Below are 14,341 nucleotides of genomic sequence, written 5' to 3' on the forward strand. Positions count from 1 at the left end.
AAAAAGATCCAAGAGCAAAATGGAAGTAAAAACAAACACCCCCCCAAATAGGTGGTTTGAGCACCTAGTGCTATAAAGTCATCACAGAAGGTATAAATATATGTAAGAAAGAGGAATACCTATAACATAGTGGGAATGGAAAAGAAAGAATTGATATTACAGAATGGAAGAGATACAAGCTCTGAACCTTGACCAATCTCATGTACTTCATCCAGTGCCTCAAAATTCAACAGCCTACAGAACCCAAAAATGGGACAAGTGAGTGGATGAAAGAGCAGTAGGGATCTTCTGAAACACTCTCACGAATGGGATCGATATCAGGCTCACCCAATCTTTGAAGTTTCACTCCTTCAAGAGCTTTTTCCCACCATGGCCCAAATCCCGGCAAGTGGATTTCTGTTAAGTACTGCTCTGAGCCTTACCTAACTTTGCAGCTAACCCAAGGAGCCATTTGACATCCTCAGTGTAGGGCGGGCTGCGGGAGAAGTTGTTGGGATGGTCGTTGTGAGCTCTTCGGCCAAGCATCTCCAGAGCCAGCATCCCTGTGAGAAAGGGGCAGCCACAGTCAAGCAGCACTTCTGCCCAGTAAGGCTTAGTCTAGCATTTCACTCACTGCAACACAACCTGACTGGCCTGTCCTTCACCAACAGAAAATTCTGCAGCTGCAAAGAGTCCGGACAGAAACAAAAGGCCAGCCTTGGAGCCAGCACAGGAACTATCTGCAAGAACACTTGGATCTGCTGCTTCAGGCTGGGAAACCTGCACAGCCATCACCCTTCACCAGAGCTGCAAAGAGACACTCAAGCAGCCTCAGCAGCATCAAGCAGAGAGCCCCAAAGGCTGCACTACAAGAAGTGTCCTGAAAGCAAAGCTTTTGATCTAAATTCTGCAACAGAGAAGCTACCCAAACCAACCTGCTCTGCTGCAAAGACAACAGGCCACTACTGAGCTGCAGTACTGCCAATCTACAAACACTTCACTAATACCATTAACAGTTCTTCAGACAAATCCACCCATTTAAACAGCATTCAAATACCAACACGTGCCACATGTACCATCATGTGTCCTCATCTTCCAGACCGTCTTCACTGCCTGTGCCTTTTGCTTATTCAGGCTATTAAACACCCTTCATGGCTTGCCATGTACCACTGTGATATTTCAAACAACCTCCTCACCCCTTTCTAGCTAACAAGTACTCTGTTCTACAAGTAACTATTCTAGCTTTCAACAAGTCAGGTTTTCCTTCCATTTTCTTGCTGTTTCTCTTAATTTGGTTATTTTAGAGGCTTTCTTTTCCTACACTAAGTATCTATTGGGTTGGAGCACAAGTATATACAAGTAGCTTACTACTTATTACTACAGTAGCTTACTGCAATCTAAGCTTAATCTCAAACCCTAAGACTGATATCCTCATACCAATGGCAATTCAGGCAGACACTTATTTTCTCATAACAAGTGTGACTGGCAAAGGAATGCTAATTACATACCCACTCTTCACTAAATATTAAGTTCCCTCTGCATCTATCTTCAACAAATTAACTGGAGAGGCACAAGGCACTTCCCTTAGTGCATCTGAAGACTCAGCTTATATTAAACTAGAGGTGTGCCCTCCCCATCCATGAGCAGCAGGAGCCAAATATCATTTTATCATATAGTCACAACTTGCACAGTCACATCCTTGGAGCCCTATTCAGGCTTCCTTTATGTACATCTGCTGAAAGGCAAGACTCTTCCTAGCTCTAATGCACTTAACTTTCTTTTCTGCTCTGATGGTCCTGAAAAGTAATTGTTTAATCTTACAATGCTTTGCCTTCATTTTTAGGCTCCACATTTGATCATCAACTTGCTTTTCCCATGTCCCTCAGGTGCATTCACCCCCAACAGGTGCAGCAGCAAATTGCCAAACTGACAGTGAAAACCTGTGGGCTTGCCTCAATCCCTCTCAAGGGGGCTACAGAAACCCACTTGGCCATCCTTACCAACTCGGTATGCAGAGTGGAGGTAGTGCAGACCCTGGGGGCTCACAGGCTGACTGTGCTGCTCATCCTCGGCAGGAAAACCCCCTGTAACAAGGGAGTTGGGCTGTGAGGACAGAGTTGTCAAGGAAGCACCCTGAATCGCTGGGAACGTTGATCCTGCATGGACACTACCTACTGAAGAGAGCAAAACAGCAGCATTAGGACCCAGTACCAGCCTAAGAGAAGGTTTACTTGGGACATCATCTCCTTCACCTGACTGTCCCCTGCCAATGTAGGGTTATGTCCCCCTAAACAGAACAACACAGCAATCAAAACCTACAGGCTTATAACTGAAATAAAATGGGCCAAGAATAGCTCTATTCTGTTTGCAAGGTGGGCCTCATGGAATCAGTTACATGTGTGTCCATTTCTTCTCAAGTATCTCGTGAACATGCACAAAATCCATGCTTTACTTGTAAATGCGTGTGTTGATTCAAAGGCCTTTGGTATTATCAAATAAAATGTTTGGTTCTGATTTCTTGTTCAAGGAAACAATCATATGTATATCTACACCTGATGAGAAGTAGCTAGGAAAATTACTGAGGAGGAACAGAATTAAGTCACTCAAAGATCAAGTCCAACAATGTGAGGTTCTTGCAATTCAGCTGTATGACAGCTGTCATTCTCTTCAGGAAGGCTGTCACTGGAGGCTGACCTCCAATTCGTCCTTGGAAAGAACAGTCACTGCACACACTGGCAGCATGTATCAACAGCAAGGAGACTTGAGAAGTTGTCACCTTAAGACACTTAACTAGTATAAGAAAACTCAAGGGAAATGACAGGTTTCAAATGCAAATCCATTGCATTGTTCCATCTAAACTTGTACTGACAGCAGTTAACACTGAGTCACTAAGCTGCACTCTGACAAGACTCAAATTTATCTGTCCCTCTCAAGAAAGATACAAAGAGTAAAAAGCAAGGTTTGCTTGAGAACTCCAGAGCACAGATGCCATTAGGTGTATGCAAATCGATACCCTTATTTCACGGCTTCTTTGTGATGCTACTACACCACTATGAGCAATGCTCTAAGTTCCCTTTTTTTCCCCCCTCCATGTTTGCTAGTGAATAGTTGAGGATCTGAGAAAAATGTGTCTCCGGAACAATCTGTCTGACCTCCTCAACCAAGGAGACACAGGGTCCCAAACAACTCAAAAAGTGGAGCAAAATTCACACTGCATTTGAACTCTGGCCAAGGAGAAGAACCTGTAAGAATGAGCTAAATTATTGCCAGAGCTCAAGCATCACCACATGATTCTGTACCTCAGGAACAGTGAAACAGTATTGTAAGAACTGAAAATAAGTTTATGGAAGCCGTAAACAATGGCAACTGGAAAGGGTAAGGTTGTTTTCTCCTTTCAGTATTTTAAGTATTCTAGGATGAATTAGCACTTCTGGAAGATAGGAGTACAGAAATGGATTCTCACAATGAAAAGTCACAGCATCAGACTGTGACTAAGGCTAGCAGCTATCAGATCCTAAAGCCTTCAGGACTGTTTTATTTGATTTTGTGGTGGCTTTTTAGCATCAAAATACAGGATAAAAAACAACTGAAATGATTCTCCTGATATTCTAAGTATGAAGGAGGCCAACACAACTCAACTGTTTTTCCACAGACCAGTCTTCCAGAACCTGGTGAGTTGCAACACACTGTAAAACCAGGGTAATATTACAGCCTCTCCAAAGAGAGGTTAGCAGAGATTGGGATCAAGCATGACCCACTGGTGCAAAACTCCATGGCAATGACAGCATGTCCACAATCCAGCCAACATCTGTTGTCCCAGTGCTACAACACTACTTGATGGGTTTTCACCACCACTCAAGCCCTACCACAACATATGAGCAACCATTCCAAATGCCATTGACATGACTCTGATAAAACATCTGTCATCTCTGATAGTTCCACATTTGGGCACTGGCTGCCTCCAATCCTTTCAGGCAGCAAAAGACACTTAGTAGTGCTTCTGTAGCACAAGTCTGCCTGCTTCCTGCATTCTTGTTCATCTAACCCAACAGAATTACATGAGTCTGCTCAAGATCATCTATGCTCACCTTGCCCAAAGGAGAGCAGGAATAAAGTTTTTACAGGTTAGAAGTCAGAAAGACCACAGGGACTCCAAACATGATTTAGTCTTGAGGCCAAAATAATCTCATACTGGAAATTCAGCTGAACAGAAGTTTCTCTCTGCTAGCTGTATCAGCCTCCCTTGGGAATCCCAGTACCCCTGAGCATGCACACCTTTAGAATGGCATGCATTTGGCCAGAACTTTTCAGTGCAAGAGCCCTCATTCCACTTGAAATCAAAGAGGAACAGGACCCTACTGGGGAACAGCAAAGAGACAGTAAGGAAACCTGTGCTGCCCAGCCCAGAGCTGTGACTTACGCGCTACATTGGAAGACAGCGACAGTCCCGTCTCACTGTGGTAGGGATGCACGGCAATCTGCGTCATGGAGGGGACGGGCACGCCAGGGAAGGACACTGCTGTAGCTGCCAGGGACGGTGCTGTTACTGAGTAAGGGTACTGCGCCCCTATGAATGCGGGATGGACACCCTACAACAGAAGGCACGCAACAGTCATGTCTGCTTCGCCTGACCATTTAGAAGTAAGTCAAAACATCATGTCCCCACACCACCCCCGGGGCTTGAAAGTCCAGTCTGAAGGAAGCAAAGAAGGAAACTTGCACTGCATGAGCATTACATCTGCTTGCTCCTCCTCTTTTTAAAAACCTAATCAGTTTGCAGAAAACCACTCCAAGACCTTCAAAAATAGACAAAGATTAAAAAAAAACCTTCATTTGGTTTTCCCAGTGTAGTCTCTATTTAGCCTGTAAACTCTCAAGAAGACAAGTTTTCCTTCCAGGTCTTTCTGAGAAACTACAGAACAACAGAAATTAAAAACTATTGATGTATTATATTTTATATTCTCCTGAGACTTTGTAGCCACAAAAGGCTCCTTATTGTGCAAATGTTGAGTTGGAGGGCCAAAGTAAGTGTCACCAGCTGACAAGTGAGAGCAGAAGCTTGATCTCAAGTCATGACAGGTCTGAGCCCCATGCCCTCCCCACTCCAACCCCGTGGAAGCAGCCACACAAGGTTACAGTAAATAACAAGGCACAGCCAAAACTCACCTGTGGATACGCCGAGCCAGGGACCGGGAAGACAGCTGGGCGTGGCATGTGCTGGATAGTGTGTCCGATATACTGGGGATTACAGGGGATGTGGGTCTGAAGGGTGGTGTAAGGGTGGAGACCCTGCGTGTGTGTATGTGCCATTGCTGGCCCTGCCACCGTGTGCTGCTGGTACATGGTGGATCCCACAGAGATGACAGGCATGACGGTTGCTGCCGCAGTTACTGCAGCTGCCACTGTCACCGTGGTGGGCTCCGAGGTCACCCGACTGTCTGCCAAGCCACGCGCTGCTTCGGATGCGGCCCGCGCGCCACCGGCACTGCAGCCAGTGGCACCTTCTCTCTGGGCTGGGGTCCCACCAACAGTCTGTTCGTAAAGCCAGTACCACTGATGAGCTACTTCAAAGAGGACTTCTGGGTACACACCACCTCCTTTGGCTGCCTCTTCTACTGCCATGCAGGCCTTTTCCAACATCAGGTTGTCCTGGGAGCAGTGAAACAAAATAAGTAGTTACGAATGTAAAACAAGAAACACAAGAAGGAAAAACTACAAGAGGGGAGAAGTGCAAGGCACTGACTAACACTACAGGGACTAGCCAGATACCATGCAGCAAAATAATCAGCGTTAATCATGAAACATAAGAAATCCAGAGAACTGGGATTAAGGCTGGGCAGTAGCAAAGGAGTCAACTCCATGGGTAACAGCAGCACATCCTTGATGCTAGAAATCAGCCTCCACTAGCAGCTGCCAAACGACACTCACCTGTTCCTTACACTGCACCAGAGCCCTCTGGATCTCGTTTGGGTTCAGGGCATGAGCATGAGGCAGGCAGCTGAGTGCCAGTTCAGCAGCTGCCCGCACCATGTTGGAGTCTCTGGCCCGTGAAGCTCTGTCTGCCAATGATGCCACCTCAGGGGGAGTCAGATGTCCATCCCAACACTCCACCAAGATGTTCAAGGCTGCGCTACCAATCTCCATGGCCTGCCCTAAGAGGAAGAGTGAGAGAGACTCTCACATCACTGTATGTTCAGTTACAGACAGCTTTCTCTCAACAGCAGGTCAACTCTTCACCTCCTTCAGGAGCAGTGACACAGCCCAGTTACCTCCTGTAAGGTATACCTCAAATTTAGGTGCTTCCTCTCAAAACAATGGCCAAACAAGAGCCCTCCATGAGCAAATGGTCAGTGAGGACACCATTACCTAAGTTAAGCTAAAATGCATTGGAAACAGCAAAAAGTACTTGCTATAACTGATTTTAGTACCCATAAACTAGTCTGGACTGTCAGTCTATTTCATCATGTCAGGAAAATGTGAATTTTCAAAGGTCTGGTTTTTAGGCCTTTAGAAGTGATATGGATAGGTAGTAGGTATGGGTACAATCAGAAGGAGGAAGAAAGTGAAAACTGAACACAGCCAAAGAGCATGTTCAGATTTGACAAATGTCTGTCTCTTCAGCATACCACTAAAGGAGAGGTAAAGACCAGTCTCTGTATAAGAAGTGGGCTTTTTAGACTGAAGCACATTGCCATACAAACAAGAAGAGATCACAAGAACTTTCCAGGCCAAAGTAAGCACCATTGTGTAAATCACTGCTGATTAGCAACTACTGTAGCTGTGTGAGCTGCTTACATGGCTCCTACAGCACATCAGCATCACCATTTTCAAGAACAAGCTTGCCTCCCTGCCCAAAAGTAAGCCTCCCAATAAAGTTTTGCTGTAACCTGTGATCCAAGAGACATGGGAAGAGTAAGTTCGAGAGAGCCAGTTGGGAGACACGAAGTTGTGCAGCCCTAGTGCGTACAGCCCAATCTCAAAGGCGCAGAGGTGCAGGTTGCGGTGTGGTCCCTGGTGCCCACCACTGGAGGAAGGGTGGGTGAAGATAGAGGTACTGCTATTTCCACCTGCTTTGATAAGGACTGTCTTGGCCAATTCAAAGTAGAAGTGAGCAGCTGCCTCTGAGGGCTGGTTTGGGACATGAGGAGCATGGCTCTCCAGCCGCCTCCCTTTATACCTAGAAGAAAGACAGAGGAATCTTTCAGACAAGTACCCCAAGTTCGACAGTTGGAGCTCCCGTCTTTAGGTTTCAGAGGAAGCAAAGCAAATTTTCCCCATAAAGTATTTCCCAATGCACATGTGCCAGGTCCTCAGCATCAGGCCTAGAGGTTGCCTCTGTGCATTGGTATTATTCATTACCTGCCAACTTCCACAGTCTTTGCACGAGCTCCCCCACTGGCTCTCCTACTGCCACTGGAAGAGGAAGATCCCAGTGAATCACTTGAAGAACTGCTGATGCTGTCACTGTCCTGTCCTCTCCCCCAGGATGTTGTGGCCCAGCCCCCACGTAGGGGACGCCGACTGAGTGTTGGAGAACTGTCAGAGGTGGTTTCAGGAGCACTGCTGTCAATACTAGCCATGCCTACAACACCAGAATCGACATAGAAATGTCACCAGGGTTGGTAAATGCAATGCAGGTAGGTAAACTCTGAACCATATCACCTGCAGTACCAACTAAGATTAGGTGTGTCAGTGACCGACTTAGGGCTGACAGGTATTCGTTGTAAATTAAGAGCGATTAAACCAAATCAATTTGGCCACAGATATCAGTGTCATTTTGTAGTTCTTGGATTCAAATGCAGAAGATTCCAAGAATTCCCCCTTCACACCATCACAGCCACTCACTCCACCTGCCAAGCTTTGTGGCAGAGTATAACAACAAGAAGCAAATACACAGACAAAGTCAAGTTCCACAGATTATACGAATAGGAAGAAAGTCTTTCAGATATATGCTGCACAACCTTCACATCCTCTGCTTCTAACTTACACCCTTCCCAAGAGAAGTATAGAGAGGCAGTAGCTTCTCTGAATTTGTTTCTGGATCCAGGAGCACAGTGCTGCACTCCCAGAGTCAGCAGTCATTCAGCTCCAGGTATCTAATCCACCACACAGAATATAACTGGTGCAAGAAAGGCATGGTATCTTGCCATACAGAAAGGGGCAGGAAATTTATGGAGCAAATCTTACTTGTCCATGTCAAACACCTCAGAGACACTCAGCTGCTTCTGTTGTTCAGGAAAGGCTGTCATGTAAAATCCCAGAGTCATAGAACAGACTGCTCAGAGCCCATCCAGGCTGGTCTTGAACAGTCCCAGGGATGGGGCATCCATCACTTCTCTGTGCAATCTGTTCAGAACCTCACGACCCTCACAATAAAGAACTTCTTCCTAATGTCCCTCTAAATGTCTCCCCTTTCAGTTTAAAGGTGTTTACCCTTTGTCACATCACTACACATCCTTGTAAAAAGTTCCTCTCTGGCTTTCTTGGGTACACCCCAGCAGACTGCCTAACAAAGCACTAGATGCTGTATGAGCTAGTCCATTCTTACCTGTGTGTTTCTTCTTCTGCCTGACAGGTGAACCCCAGCATCTCCCATTGTATCCACCTCGGTTTCCAAGGGCCAGACGACTGGGGACCTTTCCCTCTTGTTTCAAAATAGTGGCCTCTGCAGCTGGCTCACAGGGGGACCTCTGAGAGCTCTCTGCATAAACAGAACAGTGACAAGGTAAACATCATGTTGTTTCTGTATTTCTAAAACCAGACATGGCCACTTAAAAGATACAAATATCAAAAGATAAAGGATTTTTATAAAATTAATGGTATTTACAAGCAGGATTATCTCAGTTTTCTTTCAGTTATAAAGCAGATCATCTGACACTCGGCCAAGAACTTTTAACTCAAGATTTAGAAAAGAGGCTGTAACTATGGAAAATTTTAGCATAGCTGTTACAAAGCACTTCTTACCCTGTGTACTCTTCTCCACAAAGTTCTCAGGACTGCTCTGGACTGCAGTGCTTACAGCAGCTTGCTGAGTTACAGAAGTCCCTGGAAGCTGCTGGATGGCTGCAGCAGACTGAGCAGCATGTTTGGAAGGAGATTTTTGATTTGCAACTGTAGGCTTGCTGGATGAGTAGAAGGAACTCAGCGTCTGTGGCTTGTGAGTTTGACTCTCTCTGTCCAGGAGTTTGTCTAAAATCTTTAATAAAAACGAAAAAAAAAAAAGGATTCAGCAGAAAAGTTAAGAGACCAGGCATGACACTAAGACAGAGGGAAAATACCAAATCAACTTCCTGGTGGGCAACAAATTTCATTTGTTGGAGAAAAAAAGAAAATGTTTATTTTCTAGAAAATATGCATCATCTTCCTGCACCAAAAAGCAGTGCAATGCACAGTTGAGAGCCATGTGGTCTGCATTACTTGAGAAAGCAAAGACTCGGTAATATCCATTTTCTCTTGAAACAGCCACTGGCTTTACTTGAAAAGCACCCAAACCTCACAAAAAAGAAGCAATTCTGATACATCAAGGACAGAATGGAGAATTCTGAATTTACTTTTGCCAGATGTTTAAAATTTAGAATTAAAAATTCCACACTCACCATTCAGAAAATCCTGTCATACATTACAGAGAAACTAGAAAAGCCACTATAGAAACTGCTTAATACTGGCCCACAGTAACATTTTCTTTTTGTAACCTATTATATAATTGGGGAACAATGCATCACCACATTCTAAGGGTTTTTCCACTTCTGCTGTTTGTTCTCCATATTTAATCAACACCAGAAGTCTGACAGACCATTCATGTGCAGATGATTGATATCATAGTCCCTGTTATTCCCTGGAGAAGAGTATAGCAGAAATGCTTCTCTTCTAGGAGACAAAAAGACACTAATAAGGTAGTTCTTGCTGTGTAGGAGGATTTCTGAATGTAAAAGATTAATAAAACCCTTTCTGACGCTTCAGCAGTTTTCAATTTTTTTTTCTTCCTTTGGGGTGGACACGTAGAGTTTTATTCTCTCTTGCATAGGAAATTAAGACACAGGTGTACTGAACTAGTATATCAAAGAGATGAGAGGTTAAGAAACAGAGGCTTTGCTAGCTCTACAAACCAATACCCCTGCAGCAAAACATATGCAACTCCCAGACCACACATAGACTGCACACCAAAAACCCTTAGGATTGGACTTGTCTTAGCAATAAAAGCACTAACAACACATCTCCTGACTGGATCTTAAGAAATCTAGTGAAAGAATGCCTCTCCCAGGGCAATGCACTCTCTACAATCAGGTTTTGCAGCAGTGGATGAATATAAATACCACAACATAGCTTGTAAAACGTCAGTATGTGACACAGCAACTTATACTCACTGGCAAAACTATCAAATCCATCAAAACCCAAACACGGTTTTGCCTTCCTTCTCCCTCTCCCCTTTCAAAGGGAAACTCACCTTCTTCAGCTTAGACTGATCATCCTTGTAAGTAATCATCAGGGCTAGTGCCAAATCCCCTTTCTCCCTTCGTGTGCCTTCACACAACAGAGGATGTTCTGCTTCACTAACAGTTGTTTTCATACCTGCAGCCCATAAAAGAGAGGATGAAGAGACAAGTGAGCTCATGGGACTACACTACATCCTGAGTGCTGTCTATACCTCAGACTGTTTTATTCACCTCACTGTTACAGGCAAAATAAGATCTTTTCCCCCTATTTTTCTGTTAAATTCAGGAATAGGCTATGAATAAAGAGAAGTTGCAGTCTGTCCCTAGAATACTAAGTAATACAGCTGTCAGAACAACCAGATACTAAAAGGCCACAAGAAGAGTCCAGGCAAGCCTACAAGCCTATCTTGAAACAAACCTTTTGTATAAGCCAGCATTCCAACACCATAAAAAACTCATCATCTTTCTTTCAGAAATGAGGCAACAGAGAATAGGCCTTGTCTAATCCATTTTATTCCTTTTTGCATACTGCTTTAAAACATGCATACAGTATTGTCAACATAACATGTATATAATCACTGCTTTGTTGTTGAAGCAAATGAGGCAAGAATTCAGTATTACTCTAAGATCCTGAATTATATGATAATGCTTGAGAATACTTTTGCTAGTCTTTCACTACCATTGTCTCATCTCTTCAGAAATGATTGTCTTTTGTTCTCTGAAACTGTCCATTTCCACTGAAGTCCAGGCAATACATATTTCATGACAAAAGAGCAAGCAGAAATCTGAAATTAATGTTACTACCTAAACACACTGAGTTCTCGTCCCATATTCTCCTTCCATTTTTTCACAGCTTTGCAAGGATACCTCAACCCTGGCATGTAGAATCCTGCATCTGGCTCTGTCAAACTCTGCAAACACTTCTATTTCTGCACCAAATTGGAATGAACTACTAACTCACCATTCAAAATGGGAAAAGTATGCCAAACATGGATGAAGGCAAACTTTTCTTGTAAAAGATTCTTACCAAGAGCAGCAACAGCTGCCTCAAAACCAAGCTCTTCATCTCCAGGCATTTCATTATTCCAATTACGGCTCGGGGGTCTAGAGCCTGTAGGAGAAACCACTGAAAGAAGAAAATAATATTAGTGTTCATCTTTCAAAGCTAAGGCTTCAAAGCAAAAGACATTTCTGAGAGCTTTCTGAAATTCCAGAGCTTCCTATGGTCCAGCATAAAAGCAGCAAAGTCAGTCATTTTTAACTATTTTACAAACACACAGAGTGCTGAAATGTGTTGAGTGCTGAAATGTATTGCAGCTGTTTTCAAATGTAGGCAAAAAAAGAAACAGTTCCACCGAGGAACAAAATATCTTTAAAGCAACGTAGAGGCAAGTGCAAATAACAGTACATGAAGACTAAAACTTTGGTTTTTCTTATACAGAAGACAGCTTCTCTTTGAAAATCCCTCAAGACCTGGCATCTCAGAATATGCCCTGCACACACTCAGGCTGATGCAGTCAGTACCTGGAGTGCACAGCACATCAAATATAAAGCTTGCCAACATCAGAGGCAGGACAGGACGGTAATCACACAATGTCCCTTCTCTTAGCTCTTCAGCTCTTCCTCGAATAGTGTTCATCTCATTGGTGCCCAAGGGAATCTTCTTCAAGAGGGCTGCAATCTCAGATTCCTGATAAGCCAACTTCACCTGGTAGTATCCACAAAGAAACAAAAGAAGAACTGTCAACAGCACAGTCCCCTGTGGGGAGCAGATAATTTTCCTATACGTAAAGTACAGCAATAGTTTTTATTAGTTTACTAAATGATAGCAATGCTTATCACCCTAGCCACCTTTACCATTTTCTCCACAATGAAAACAGGTTTTCAAATCTAATAACAATCTTGCTTCATATTTTTATGAAGTTTTTTTATTCAAATCATCACTCTTCAGCTGCATATAGAAAAAATGCATCAGCTCTCATAAGAACATCAGCAGAAGTGTTTGACAGGATAGGCCAGTGGAAAAGGTGGTTACTTGTAATTGTAGGAAGAAAGGATGTTACCTTAAGTGATACACCCATTTGAGACACCAGAGACTGATTAGCAGAATAATGGGCACATCCTGGCAGCACACATGCCATCAGGATGAAGACATTTCACTACTCTGTGCCTGTATTCTCTCCGTTCTTAACACATGAAAGTAATAGTTTTCTTTAGGCAGCAAGTGATTGCCAATCTCACAATCTTCTAATAAAACCACATGAAGTACAGATAATTAGTGTAATAATTGTAGTTGGTGGATAACTAGCAACAATACACACTCTAAGGGACTGAACAACCCTGCAGGGAAAAGCAAGGCAGCTGTAAATCACACAGACATGGTATTCACTGGACAGTTTTTTTCAAAACAGGAATCCTCATAGTAATCAAGGAGTGTCCAAAATAATATGCTTGCACAATGCACTGCTCATTTGCTAGTGAATGAGGTATCAGCAAAAGCAATAATTTTCAAACACGTAACAATCGCACCAATTCACCCTAAGGAATAACTTTCAAACCATTTCAGCGATGCAAATATGGACAAATATGGATATTTACAAATTACTATTTTCCCCAGATTAGTGAAGCAAAATGAAAACATATTTAAGATGATAACCAGGCTGTTCTAATCAAAATAATTTATCTGTAAAAGATTTTGTACTCATTTAAATATGTTCAGACCTATAGCTTCATGTGAAATCCAAGACCTTTTGGCACATGAGGTCTGAGCTTCCTATCACTGAAGGTAACAACAGCTGAAGAGATATTGCTAATAATTTTTTTAGCAGATCAACATGTGCTAATGGGACGTGAACTCAATTTAGTTGCACTGCACTCCATTTTAAGAAAACATAAAAGCACAACCAAACCTCAGGTGCTGAAATTTAAACCATGTGAGCAAACACATTCCAGCAGAACAACATTTATGAATACTGGTTTTCTGAGATATTTCATTACCTCCAGAGCCTTGGTCGAGGCAGGTGGTCTCTGCAGCTCCAGAGCAAACATTCCTATTCGGAAGGCCAGGTTGTGGTACTCCAGCCGCTCACTCAAGACAGTCAGCAGGAAAGCAGCTTTAGACAAGGTGTTGGTTGCCATCCATGTCTGCTTGCTGGTTGACACCTTGTTCTTTTTGCCCTGTTTGAGGAGGAATTTGTCACAGAACACTTTCTTAAACATCCTAAATGACTCTATTCTTGTCCTCTTATCCTTTGCAATAATTATAGACAGGAGAAATAATACAACACATTTTGATTTTATTCCTTTTGCTGAGGAATCTCGAATTTCAGTGGTTACCATTGAACATCATTGCTTCCCCTATGTCACCCCAGCACAACACAGTGGAAGAGCTGGCCTGTGGACAAGACACATGTGCCCTATTGGACTGGTGCTGTGCAGGCAGATGTCACACGCCTGTCCCTTCCAAGAGAACCCTTCTATACAACAAACACTGCTTAGTGTCACTACAACTGAGTTTTCAGAAGTTTATGCTTAACTCCTGTCCAACCCTCTTATCCTAAAACAGCAAAACTACTAACATTTCCAGTGATGGAGACTATGAAATAGGAGACTAAGGTTTTGGAGAGAAACACAGGAAACAGGGTCACCTGCACAGAGCTGCACTAAAATCAAGACTACTGATAGTTGCTGCCATCTCTCTACCTTAGTTGGTGGCTGCTCCACTTTGAGATCTGGAGGGTTGGCCAGTAGGTCCCTGGCAAGCTCTACAGTCAAGCGGCAAGCCTCACTACTGTATCCATGTGCATACAGTGCCTCTGCACAGGCAAACAGGATCTGCAAGAAGGAACAAATGGTCATATTCAAACCACACTACCCCAGCCTGGAGTTAAGACTGTTCAAACCACTTGTCACAAAAACTGCAAGCACAA

The 14,341-nt window shown here is 43.5% G+C and overlaps 1 protein-coding gene across 1 annotated transcript in view; it reads right to left on the reverse strand.

The window, feature by feature from the left end:
* ZSWIM8 (zinc finger SWIM-type containing 8) overlaps window positions 1-14,341 on the reverse strand; it is a 54,301-nt gene that overhangs the window by 2,923 nt on the left and 37,037 nt on the right. The window contains exons 11-24 of the mRNA XM_014879937.2: window positions 14,115-14,246; window positions 13,410-13,589; window positions 11,937-12,120; window positions 11,440-11,538; window positions 10,424-10,548; window positions 8,944-9,175; window positions 8,528-8,680; window positions 7,339-7,561; window positions 6,867-7,156; window positions 5,908-6,131; window positions 5,146-5,628; window positions 4,400-4,568; window positions 1,980-2,153; window positions 423-542 (exon numbers count right to left, since the gene is read on the reverse strand). Coding sequence (XP_014735423.1) covers window positions 423-542; window positions 1,980-2,153; window positions 4,400-4,568; window positions 5,146-5,628; window positions 5,908-6,131; window positions 6,867-7,156; window positions 7,339-7,561; window positions 8,528-8,680; window positions 8,944-9,175; window positions 10,424-10,548; window positions 11,440-11,538; window positions 11,937-12,120; window positions 13,410-13,589; window positions 14,115-14,246 — 2,788 coding nt within the window. The remainder of the gene's footprint in view (window positions 1-422; window positions 543-1,979; window positions 2,154-4,399; window positions 4,569-5,145; window positions 5,629-5,907; window positions 6,132-6,866; window positions 7,157-7,338; window positions 7,562-8,527; window positions 8,681-8,943; window positions 9,176-10,423; window positions 10,549-11,439; window positions 11,539-11,936; window positions 12,121-13,409; window positions 13,590-14,114; window positions 14,247-14,341) is intronic.

Source organism: Sturnus vulgaris, chromosome 8 (assembly GCF_052056855.1).
Source record: "Sturnus vulgaris isolate bStuVul1 chromosome 8, bStuVul1.hap1, whole genome shotgun sequence".
In the NCBI taxonomy this organism is placed as follows: domain Eukaryota; kingdom Metazoa; phylum Chordata; class Aves; order Passeriformes; family Sturnidae; genus Sturnus; species Sturnus vulgaris.